The 13176-nt window shown below is 38.4% G+C and overlaps 1 protein-coding gene across 3 annotated transcripts; it reads left to right on the top strand.

The window, feature by feature from the left end:
- The first annotated feature begins 686 nt into the window (after positions 1-686).
- LOC132092487 (capping protein inhibiting regulator of actin dynamics-like) lies at positions 687-10880 on the top strand. 3 transcript variants are annotated; one of them, XM_059498733.1, is made up of 9 exons: positions 687-904; positions 1674-1841; positions 1985-2114; positions 2232-2393; positions 2680-2886; positions 3239-5573; positions 5904-6094; positions 6399-6558; positions 9100-10880. In XM_059498733.1, exons 3-9 carry the CDS (start codon positions 2073-2075, stop codon positions 9258-9260), a joined length of 3258 nt encoding a protein of 1085 aa, XP_059354716.1. In that variant the 5' UTR covers positions 687-904; positions 1674-1841; positions 1985-2072; the 3' UTR covers positions 9261-10880. The 3 variants fall into 3 exon arrangements, with proteins under 3 accessions (XP_059354716.1, XP_059354717.1, XP_059354715.1); XM_059498734.1 differs by having other exon boundaries at positions 687-1841; positions 1948-2114; XM_059498732.1 differs by having other exon boundaries at positions 687-1841.
- Positions 10881-13176: the final 2296 nt, after the last annotated feature.

Genomic DNA, 13176 nt, shown 5'->3' on the forward strand with positions numbered 1-13176 from the left:
GCACTGCATTGTGGGCCAGAGATATGGAGTAGCAGCTGGGAAGAGACTTGGACTTGGATGAGGCTTTAAGAGGAAAATGACAAGACAAAATATGAGAAATCATAAAGTAATCCAGTCATATACGCTTGTAAAGCAGTAAACTCTGGAACAGTAATAACTTCAGGAATTTGCACCAGAACAACAACAGAAGTTGTCACTGACGGCAGGTACCAAATGCCTTACTTTCTTTGTTATTGTGCTGTTGTGTTTTGAGCAGCAACACACTTACTGTGTAACTCCACACTGCTTTCCGCTTTTAGCCTGTAACAGATCCACGCTGATCTTTAGCTGAATTTGTCTACTCTGTGGTGTATGGTGGCCCTGTCACCCCAGCCATTTCACTTGGGGCTCCTACAACACAGGAGTCAGTCACACACACTTTTGAGCCTTATAAATACACACAAACATACATAAACACAGAAAATACAGTCTGGAGATGTTTTGCTCTTGGTTGGCGGAGTGCTTATGGTGTGCTTATAATACCATTCAGAAGGACCAGGACGGGACCTGCAGGCTGTAATAAACTATATTCACTAAACTAAATTGCTAACTTTCTATTCATCAAAGATTCCTGAAAAAATCTTAAGCAGCGCAACTTTTTTCACCATTAATAAGAAAAATGGTTCCTTGAGAACCAAATTAATATGTAATTTTATCTGTAAACAGTGCTTTTTGAGCTACTCTTATCTCCGTAGTGTTTATGATTCCTAATGACTTTCTAGTTTCTGGAAGTGGAACTTCTCCTGAGCACTCGTTACAAACCAAAGGTCCCTTGCCTTATCATTTGTTAAACGTCATTACATGGGAACTGTATGAGTCAGTCATGCCAGAGACACTTTGCACCTGCAGACTTACAATATAATTGGTAGGATGAGAATTATTCTTTAAATGTTTCCTTTACGATTGTTTTTGGTTGTTTTTTACAGATTAGGAATTAGTTGTTTTAACTTTGTGTTCGATTGTTGGTCATGATTATATCCTCAATGGTTATGCTGTCAACATAAGTAAAGGTTGGGAAAGAAAGAAGTTTATTTAACATTAAGAAAAACCTTCAACCCAGTATAGTTTAAATTATATGTGTAGTGACTTTCACAATACATATATATAATTTTTGCTTTAAAAAAGAATGCTGCCTAACAAATTCTCCAGTGAGCAAGCTGGGATGTTTAAGTAGATTGAGAGTAACCTACAACATCCCCCTGTGATCACACGTTGTATGCATTTGAGTGGCTGGATTGCTATCTTTCTTAAATGCATATTGAAGGACATTTAGACTTTTCATAAGTGTAAAGCATGCAACTGTCCCACAACTTTGTATTAATGATACTGAGCTTTATATAAAAATTATATTTTTCTGTGATGTCTTTTCAAGATCATAGGGCTTTAGAGGACCTCGACATTACTGAATGTTTAAACAAGTCATCTGTTCACCATAATTATGAAAGCCTGTCTCAGAACAAAGGCTTACCCCCAGTATAATCTGATTCCATAGCCTGTTCTGATACTCCATTTCATGGACATCAATTAAAAATGCTCACATTTTTGTACATACTGTCAAACATACGGTATGGTTATTGCTACTTGTTGACTATTTATCACCTTTCTTTGCCCCCAACGACCCCGCTTTTTACCAGAGCGGCGACGGCAGGGCAAATTCCAGCCATTCCGGCGTCTATTTGGGAAGAACAAAAGGAGGGAAGCAGAACGTGGGTTTGCGGGATCTGAACTTAAACCTAGCCATTCCACTGACAGCGTTTGCAATGGGTTGTCTCAGTTATTGAGGAGAATGATCAGTATCTAAGGTACTTTATAACCATTAACCATGGGTCTGCCTTTTCTCATGTATACAAAATGTATAGCTTTTATTTTAGATGCTTTTATTTATTAAGGTGTTTATTTATTTTTTAGAATTGTATACTGAAAACATTCATATCTGCGTTCACAGGGAGTTAAACACCCTACAGTCCCGAGCTTTTTCTCACGAGATTGTATTTATCCCAGAGGACTCAGAGGAGACATATCCAGGACAGACAATGTCCCAGGAGAACTTTTCAGACAAAGTTAGGAACATTCAGGTGAGAATTTTCACAGTATAATCAATAATAATAAGCAAACAGTAATAATTGTTCATATGTACACAAGGCAGCAAAAACAAACAAACACACATTTTACTCTATATGCTTTGTTGACAGAGGCAAATTGGACATAATATCAAATTTGGTCAGAGACTTCCTTCACTTAGAAAGAGTGAGGGAGATGAAGGTAGCTCAGATGAAGAAGAAATGCCACGAAGTCCACTGAGGGTTCTTGCTCAGGTGGAGAATGAGCCACCAGAGACCGAAGCCAAGGAAAATGTAAGTTAATCTTCAAATGATTAACTTAAATGCTAAATAAATGCAATGTCAGTCAAAGTTGATACACTAGATTAGACCATTTAAATGGACATCAACAAAAAAAAATTTCAGAGAGTAATGTTGTAAGACAGATAACCTTGTTGTTAATAGCGTGCTCTAGTTAAGCTGCAGGAAACTGGGAAAACTGTCATATTATCAATACACTTATTCCCCATATATAATATATTTTTTTAGAAACCTGCTGTCTAATAGTCACAATTTTTTTGTGTTTTTGCTTTATAATTAGGCTGGCAGCCACAACACGGTCGATCACAGAACTCCAGTCAAATCCCCACGCAATAAGCGCCCACCTCCCCCTGGCACAATTGAGTCCATCAATCTAGATGCTGTCCCTCAGTCTGTCCCACGCTTGGACAACACTGCTGCCAAACATAAACTGTCTGTCAAACCGAAGAACCAGAGGGTGTCACGCAAACATAGAATATTCACACAGGTAAAGGGAAAGGTGTTCTTCAAAATGTGAACAGCCTTTTGGAATAGTTTTTATGTACGAAGATGTGTTAAAGAGTTCACAGAAACAATTGTCATGTTGTTCCAAACCCATATGACTTGTGGAACACAGAAGACAGTATTTTGAAGAATGTTTGAACTGTGTTTGTCCATGTAATGAAAGTCAGTGTGGTCTAAAACAACATTGGACATGGACAAAAAATTTTTTTTTCAAAATATCTTATTTTGTGTTCCACAGAAGAAAGACATACAGATTTTGAAGTAAATTGTAAAAAAATTACTTTTTAGATTATAACTCTAAAAGCAATAAGTACTGTAACTTTAATTTATTTCAGGAGTTTCAGGAAGAGGATTTCTCTGAAATGCAAAAGCAGTCTGAAACACAAAAGGACGAAGAAGTCTTTGATTTGCCAAGAGTGGACTATAACATTATCCATTGGAGCAAAGAGGATTATGAACCCACTGAGAAATCGACAATGCGACGATTTCATGAGGAGGAGCTAGAACGCCTTGAGCTTCAGAGAAGGGAACAAGAGGTAGAGCGAAAGATGGAGGAACAACAGAGGAGAATTGAGGAGCAGAGGCTAGAAGAAGAAAAGCTGCGCAGACAGGAGGAGGATAGGCTGCAAAAGGAGGAAGAGGAGAGGATGCAACAAGAGGAAGAGGCAAGGAAAGAAAAGGAAGAGGAAGAAAGAAGGAGAGAAGAGGAAGAGCAAAGATTAAAAAGCGAGGAAGAGCGAAAGAGGCAAGAGGAGGAAAGAATGTTGAAAGAGGAGGAGGAAAGAAGAAGAGCAGAGGAGGAGAGAAGGCAGCAGGAACTTGAGGCAGAACATCTTCGTCTGAAAGAGGAAAAAGAAAGGGAGCAGGAGGAGAGACGGAGAAAAGAGGAGGAGGAGGCAGAACAACGTAAGATTCAAGAGTTAGAGGAGAAACGGCAAAGAGAGGAAGAGCAACGCCTCCGTGCGGAGGAAAGAAGCCGACAAGAGGAGGCTGAGAGAAAAAGACTAGAGGAAAACGAGGAAAGAAAGTGGCAACAGCAAGAGGAGAAAGCTGGAGCTACTGACCCAGAATGGAAAAGAAAAGCAAAGGAACTGAGATGGAGAGAGATGGAGGAGAGACAGAGGCCCTTCACTTTCAAGGTCTCTTCAGGTGAGAAGCAGATACTATTCCAGAAGGTCAACCTCACTCCTGTTACTCTGTCAACTGGCCAACAGGGTGAATCAACAGCTGAAACCAGTGAGGGAGCCAAAGCTTCTTCACCAGGATGCACAGATTCACCAACTCTATCTTCATCTCTTTATGTCCCACATACTGCAATTCTTGTGACAGGAGCCCAACTTTGTGGAACTGCAGTCAATCTCTATCAGATCAAGGACACAGCCTGCAAGTCCCTACTTGGCCTTTCGGAAGGCAAAAAGGCCATGAGCACTCCTCCAACCAAAAGCAGGTCTTCACCAGATCGTAAATCTGGAAAAAACAAATCCTTATATGAGTCTTCCTTATCTGTAGACCAATCAAATTCTGCTGTCCTGGCAGAATGGGCAAGTATCCGATCCAAAATTTTTAAAGGTGCTGAGGATGGAAAATATCCTGAATACCTGGATCAGAGTCGCAGGCCGATAAGTGAGGATCTAAATACAGTGCCATTCTCTCACAGCAACCTCAGTAAAACCATGTCAGCCAGTGCTAAGTTTTCCATCATACCAGCCAGAATGAAGTTTACTGATTCCAACAGGAACTCAGAGAGTTTTGGTCAGGAAGACAAAGAAGGTGTGACAATAGAATCACCATCTATGGAAATTCCCTCTGTACAAAAATCTGAATTGCCCTCTTTAGGTACCAAGATCCAGAGCAGGGGAAGCAAAGTTGTCCACATTGCAGATAGTGTTGAAGAATGCATGTTTGCCAAAGACCTCCCCTCCTTCCTTGTTCCCAGTCCACCACATGGATCTCCCAAATCACAGAGATCCGAGACTGGATCCCCAAGTCAGGCAGAATCAGAAGACTTGGATCCAAAGGATGAAAGGGATCAGAAGGATCAGAGTGGTGATGAGCGGCCCTCACCTTTTGGAATCAAGTTGAGAAGAACCAACTACTCTCTTCGCTTCCACAATGAACAATCTGCAGAGAAGAGGAAGAAAAGGTACAGTGCAGGAGACAGTTTTGAAGGTGTCCCAGTGCCCCTCACCTCCACTGACCAAGATTCTGACACTTCTACACTCTCTGAAAAGTCTAGCCCTGTTTCTCCTCAGCTAGAGATTACCGGATTTCAAACCACTACAGCACCCAGTAAAGAATCTCGAAGTAAATTTAGCAGAAATACTCTTCCTTTGGCATGCACTGAAGCCGACAACTTTGTCCCCAAGCCTCCATTTTACCAAAAACCAGCTACCTCCCCCAAACCATCTGAAGGTGCCACACCTCCACCCTCTCCTCTCCCTAAACCTGGTAGAAGGACTTCAGGGGAAATGATTTCACTAAGGACAGGGCAAGCAGAACAGATAGATGCTGAGCAGAGCAGTGATCAAAAGGAAGAAGTTGCAGGATCTGTACCATCCCAGAAAAATGGACAAGGAGAGGAGGAGCTTAAAGAAAAGAAGTCATTTTTTCCATCCATCAGCATCCCATGGAGAGAAAAAACAGACCGTAGGACAGAACTAATTAAAAAAGGTTGGAAATACTCAAGCACTGTAAAGCTATAATTGCATGAACTTCAGAATTATTGCAATGCATCAATTTACTTATTTTTCTTAAAAATTGAGTTGAAGATTTGTGTTGATTCATACAAATCATACACAGAACAAATGCCTGAAGCCTAAACTTTCCTAAAACGTCAACAATATTCCAGACCTGCTGTATGAGCATTGGTATTTCCTACAGAAAACTGAGATTGATACTATTCTAGAAGAATAGTAGAACAAGAACAGAACAAAATACTCTAAAATGTTTTTTAATCTTTCTTGTCAATTTGACACCTTCTGCATCTCTTCTCCTTTACAGAAAAACCCTCTCTGCAGGCCAGGCACTCTCTGGACAGCTCACGGACACAAGAGAAAGAGACAGGACCACTTTGGATCACTCTGGCACTGCAAAAACAGAAAGGCTTCAGAGAACAGCAGCAAACCCGAGAGGATAGGAAGAGCCAGAGAGAAGCTAAGCTGGCTGAGAAACAGGCTAGGGACAAAGATAGTGTATGTAGGCCCATATAAATATAGCCTTTAGCCACACAAATTTATTATCATTAACTAGGTGCTAGTTTGGCACTATTTATAAAATTACAATAACAGTGAGTTTTAACCAGCTGAAATGCAGTATAATGCAACAAGCAATAACAACTTTTTCTTTCATATAGATTTCACCAGCCACAACAAGTAACAATTTTTTCATCACTTGTTTTTGTGGTGTTGTGCTGGGTAACCTTGTCCTTTAGGAATTCTTGTTGGTCCAAAATCCTGCTACATATAACTACAATATGGTGCTGTTTGTCTCTGAAAGGCTGGAATGATCAGTCCCACAGAAGATAAGGGCAATGGAAGTTCCAGACCTCTCAAGCCTCAAACAGCAGATGAGAATAAGAGACAAGACACACTCCTGGCCCGTTTTGAACGACGTGACAACTTGAAGAAAGCAAATACCTTGCCCAGCTCAGTCACAGGTAAAAAATTTAAAATAAAAATAAATAATTGTATATATATATATATATATATATATATATGTATATATATATATATATATATATATATATATATATATATATATATATATATATATATATATATATATAAAATAAATAAACTATTTGATTAAATTTCCCTTCATTAGCTTTATACTGGGGTTGTTTTTGGTAACTTTGAGTCTTATGCTCAATTGTTATGTAGGCTTTGTTATGTATTTCTTTCATATACATTCCCCTGGCCCAGCTGAACTGAAATTGACATGAGGGTGGGATTAACCCTAAAAGGGTCCTCATTTCCTGTTAACGAATCTGGTCGTTGGGGTATATATGACCCCAAAATTGAAAGCATAATTGTAGAAAAAATATACATTTTCAATAATACAAATAATATATAATTTTTTTTGTTTACTCCTCAACTATGCATTTATGCTGTGTTTTGGGAGATTTGAAGTACTTTTGTACCCATTTAACACACAAATCTGCAACTACACCATTAGCTTGCATGTGAAATATCATTTTTTTATTAAAAAATCACTTAAATTATTATTTAAATTTATTTTAAACTGTTTCTGGATATAGATCTAGGTGCTATGTGTAGAATGCTGCCATCTGGAGGTTAGTGAAAAAACTAAGGAGATTAGTATTTAAGCAATAACTTGTTTTGACCACCAGAGGGCCATTGAAAGCCATTCATTTTACTGGATGTGGCCAACTGCTCATAAATGCCACCTAGGTCACACCTAAAGGACACAACTCTGAGTCAGACTGTAGTTGCATATTATTGAACATTTGAATGATTCAAATGCATAAAAAATAAAATAAAAAAATAACTTTAGAATGTAAACAAAATAAAAAAAAAGTGTAAATAACCAACAGCAATATCCAGAAATAAACAGGAGTAAAAGTATAGGCCTACAACAAATATTTTTTTTTTTACAATGACATTCTGAACACTGAACATAAAAGCAATACCAAACTACCAAAAAATATGTGAAATACATGGTGTAAAACACATAAAATAATCATTCCATACACATTTTGTGAGTGAATGTGAGTTAGAGAGGGAGAGAGAGCATGTGTGCCTGTGTCTCTCTCTCTCTCTCTCTCTCTCTCTCTCTCTCTCTCTCTCTCTCTCTATATCTGTCTCTCTCTCTCTCTCTCTATGTGTGTGTGTGTGTGTGTGTGTGTGTGTGTGTGTGTAAGTGTCTTTGTGTGTGTGTTTGAGAGAGAGAGAGAGTGAGTGAGAGGGAGAGAGAGAGTATGTGTGCCTGTGTGTCTCTCTCTCTGTGTGTGTGTGTGTGTGTGTGTGTGTGTAAGTGTTTTTGTGTGTGTGTGTGTGTGTAAGTGTTTTTGTGTGTGTGTGTGTGTGTGTGTGTGTGTGTGTGTGTGTGTGTGTGTGTGTGTGTGTGTGTGTGTGTGTGTGTGTGTGTGAGAGAGAGAGGGCAAAAGAGAGCATGTGTGCGTGGGTCTCTGTGTGAGTGTCTGTGTGTGTGTGTGTGTGTGTGTGTGTGTGTGTGTGTGTGTGTGTCTGTGTGTCTGTGTGAGTGTAAGTGTGTGTGTGTGTGTGTGTGTGTGTGTGTAAGAGAGAGAGAGAGAGATGTAGAGAAAGTGTGAGTAAGAGAAAGAGGGAGAGAGGGCAAGTGTGCCTGGGTCTCTGTGTGAGTGTAAGTGTCTTTGTGTGTGTGTGTGTGTGTGTGTGTGTGTGTGTGTGTGTGTGTGTGAGAGTGTAAGTGTCTTTTGTGTTTGTGTGTGTGTGTGTGTGTGTGTGTGTGTGTGAGTGAGTGAGTGAGTGAGAGAGTGTGAGAGAGGGAGAGAGAGCGTGTAGAGTGGAGAGCGTCTCTTTCTGAGTGTGTGTGTGTGTGTGTGTGTGTGTGTGTGTGGTTGTGTAGGTGTGTGTGTTTGTGTGTGCACATTAGGTCTCACCCCTTTATATCTTTTTTTCTGCATGTGTGGCTGATTTTATTTGACAAATCGTATTTGCCAAATTCTATACAAATGCTCTCTGTGGCATACCTGTGTGTGTTTGTGTGTGTGTGTGTTTGTGTGTGTGTGTGTGAGCATGTGTTTTCTACATTGCATTTGTGCTCAAGTACCAGGCCTTAATTTCTGTGTGAAAATTTTCAGATTTATGTTGCATTTATTTTATTTTTTGGGGGGACAAATGGAAAAAAAACACGTTTTTTTGCATTTCCCATTCATTTTCAATTGGGGTCATATTGACCCCAATGACCAGATTAAGCAACTTTTTTTTTACACATCTTCAGAACAACCGAATCAAGCCCAGTTTTTTTGTGTATGTATAGATAGATAATGTAGGAAAAGTCACAAAATTTTAATCCTCTGAGATGAAGGGAATCCTTTTTTTTAACTAATGAAAAGTCGATTGGGGTCATATAGACCCCAAGGACCGATTGAGGGTTAAGACATGGTTCCCATCTAGATGTGATGCTTTTAAAACATAAAACATAAAAGAGCAATCTTTAGAGTCTTTATAGTGATTTTCTTTTTTTCTTTGGACAGTTGAAATTACAGGCTCTACACCATCTCCGCCAGCTACAAAAGATGTGACAAAACGCTTCCCTCCTGGTGACACTACCCAGGTTTCTACCGAGCCTGCCTGGCTTGTCCTAGCAAAGCGTAAGGCCAAAGCCTGGAGCGACTGCCCACAGATCATCAAGTGATCCATTACTTCTGAGCAGTGAAAAAGCAAACAAGGCATCTCCTTCATCCACATCACTTAGCCATCACTGCACCCCAGCACACCTATTCCTCTGAACAAAAAGTCTATAATTTACTTTTGAGCAATCAGGTATTTTCAAATATTTGGTAATTTAGTGACTAAATATTGTACCAATATTCAGATTCACTAAGGATTTTATCAAATGATCACTTAGACAATGACATCAATCTGCCACTCTGGTTTTCAATACACAGGATTATTGCAATTACATGCATCAAAAGCGTATTTACTCATTTTGTGTCACAGTCTATCAAACAAGCCCTAGAATCTTCAAAGAAGTTGCAGCCCTTCATATCTTTAAAGTTGCCAGTGGTTAACAGTGTATATACACAATGCATGTCAAACTGTTGATTCTAGATATCACTAAAACAATATGACTGGTTCACATTAAGTACAAATTCATCATGTCAAGTAAAACAAGAAAGTATGTTGTTGCTTTGGTGACAATTCTGGGAAGAAATTCAAGGGATAATAATGACACAACCTTCACAAATGTCACTCCTCGCTCCCACAAGCATGTAAATCAGAGAAACTGTTTAATAATTTTTCTAGTTTTCTTTTTCCATGTATGCACTCAAATGAGTTGCCACTCACAGACCTTGCCTATGGACGGACATTGTAACTTTTTTATTTCTTATTATATTTGATATCTTGGCAAAGTAAAAAGATCTTCACTGTGTCCGTGACAACTGTGAGTACTGTTATTTTAAATATTGCTAAAAATCATAAATGACACATCAGCACTGTTTACACATGTAATCAACTAACAGTGAATTTTTCCTTCAAGTTTCCATGACAACATAGTATACAATGCACTTGAACCGTGCTGTCAATTGATGAAAAATCTACTTCTTGCAGTGTCTATACCCGCCAGTTTCTGTAGAACTGGTTGCCCTGGAACCGCCTGCTCGCTGTAACATAAACAATGCTATCCTGGCATAGCGTGTGCTAGCATCTCTTTTACCACTAATTAGCAAAACTTGCAACACGGCTAAGTGATGGGAGATCAGTGTTTCAAATCTAATGTCCTGTGAAGAGAGAGTACGAACAAGAGGTCTAGCCAATGGAAATATCCTTACAAATAAAGAGGAGCATTTCCAGTGAGTGAATGAAAGGACTATTGACGGACATCACCTCTTGTCCTTGAATAAGGCAGCTAACCCCAGATTGCTACGGGGGGTATTGTCCTTGTAGGTGCAGTTGCTCTGAAAAAAGTGTCTGCTAAATGATGGAGGTTATTAAAAACGAAACCTTGATCTCTCAGCAGAGCCACTGACTCCACTATCTAATGTAACATTGTATGTATGTAATGTATGTATGTAATAGAAGTGAAATGAAGCAGACTGCATTCCTTTGGAGATCTCCTGAACTGCAGTCACGTCACTTTTTTCATTGCTCGTGTGCAATAGTGTAGCGTAAACAGTGTTGTATATGATATAAAACAAAAAGTTTGTTGATAATTACACTTTTTTTTGTTCCACTTTAGTAAAAAACCATGACAGAAAAAGTGATGCAATGTTATGAAATATGTTGAAAAAATTAAAGGAAGCTGTTTGAACTTGGTGGACTGAAACTCCTGTTTTTGCACAAAAACAAAAATGAACATCAATGCTAAAAACATTTATGTATTTTGCAGGATATATATACGTACAATGCATACTAAATATATCAATGTAATTTTTTAATAGGTGCTTTTGGGAGTAACCCATAAAAATACACTTATCCAGTTGCGAGTGAGTTCCAATGGTGGTCCTATCAGGACCCACCAGCAGCACTGGAGATGCATCCACACACCTGCCCGTGTCTGAGCTCCAGAGGATCCGCAGGCCCAGCGACAGGACATCGGAAGATCTTCCCTTGAACCTTTACACATACCTGGGCTATCAGAGACAGGAAATGTCTTGGTAACTTTTTGAGGAACATGGAGCTCTGTCAGGATTTTCCTGAGATATATTATAAAGTTATAAAGAATGCTGAATGATTCAGGCTCTATATTTTCACCTAAAAGACAACAAAATGAAATGACCACAGTGAATGCTATAGAAAGCACAGTGGGTTTTGTAGTTCCCTCAGTGAGCAGGACCATGGGATTATAGTTGTGAGAGAAGCTGGAGAGGTTATCATTTGGGATTGTTTTCGGAAAATAAACTTAAATCTGTTCGGAAGCAGGTTTATTTCATGTAAACAGGATTTTATTGCATATTTTTAAGTGGAATTGATATTTAAAATCTATCCCAGCCACTGCTACTTAGAGTGCCCTACTAATCTGTGGACAATAATTTAAAGTAATAATAATTGAAAAATGTATTTGAAAATAATAATGTAATGTTTTGTAATCTATAATACTGTAGATACAGCCAGATTTATTAATTGAAAGACTTATTTGTGATAAAAATAAGTACTTTATAATTTTATTAGTGTCTTACACGCATGCTTTACAGTTAATCTGAGTCTTGCATTGAAACTGCTGACATCTATTAGGAGAGTGGCTTGATGGAGCAATGCAGATAAATAGATCTTGACCCTTAAGAAACTTTAATTAATGCTATCACATAACAAATCTGCTTAAAAAATAATTACAATTAATAATTAAAAAAATAATTACAAATATGTACAAATAATAGTAATCGTGAATATAAATAATTGGGAATCATGTAAAAAAAAAAAACTGCACATTTATCATTAATTAATTTATCTATCATAACATTTATGTAGTTTTATTCGCTTGGCTGTTTCCTTATTAAGATCCAGAAATTGGTCAAGTTTTTCATCAGGTGTATTTTTTTATTATATGATGTCATTGCGTTTTCGTAATTATAAATGTTACTATATTTTTCTCTGTGTGAGAACATGATGTGTAGTGTGAGAGTGGCATGGCTTGTCGGACATAGCAATAGTAACTAAGAAGGGTGGGTTTTTGTGAAGGGTCAGTTACCAAGATAAAGTGTAGTACTGGAACACTCATGTGATTTCAACATGGCTGTCCCCATGAACAGACCCACTCCATATAAAATAAAACCACTTTTATTAGGCTACTGATTTAACTATCCTACATTTGTTGTTAATGTACATGCTTTTAAACATTTTGTGTATAAACTTTTTGAGGAAAAACAACTGAGTGCCCCTTTAAGGACTGGAATGTGAAATGAAATTCTGAGTGATGCAAAACATGTTACTCTAAAATACTAATTGTTGGTGCATGCATGTAGATAAATTAACAAAGGCCAAAGAACACAGTCATTATCTCTATAATCTGCATAATGCAGAAATTTCAACTCACAACTCCCACTACTAATGTTGATTACAGCACCATCATCATCTCTTCACGGCGTGTGCACATTCATGAGAAAGATTAATGGAGAGATGAAGTGGTTTTATTATTAAAATCTCTAATTAGAAGCTGTCACAAAGGCTCACGACTGATGGTTCGGTGAGGAATAAACTCACTTGCCTGCAAGACTGTTGTTGTGTTTCGTTTTAAACTACATATTTGCAAGCCTGCAACTACCTGCTTCACAGAGGGGTCAAAGGTTAACGGAGAGGACAGAAACACAACATCCTCTGCAGTCATTTTATAGCCAGATTTGTGTGTGTGTGTGTGTGTGTGTGTGTGTGTGTGTGTGTGTATATATATATATATATATATATATATATATACTGAACAAAATTGTAAATGCAACACTTGTTTTTGCCCCCATTTTTCATGAGCCTAAGGCACACCTGTGCAATAATCATGCTAATCAGCATCTTGATATGCCACACCTGCGAGGTGGATGGTTTTTCTCGGCAAAGGAGAAGTGCTCACTAACACAGATTTAGACAGATTTGTGAACAATATTTGAGAGAAATAGGCATTT

The sequence above is a fragment of the Carassius carassius genome, chromosome 18 (genome assembly GCF_963082965.1).
Source record: "Carassius carassius chromosome 18, fCarCar2.1, whole genome shotgun sequence".
In the NCBI taxonomy this organism is placed as follows: Eukaryota; Metazoa; Chordata; class Actinopteri; order Cypriniformes; family Cyprinidae; genus Carassius; species Carassius carassius.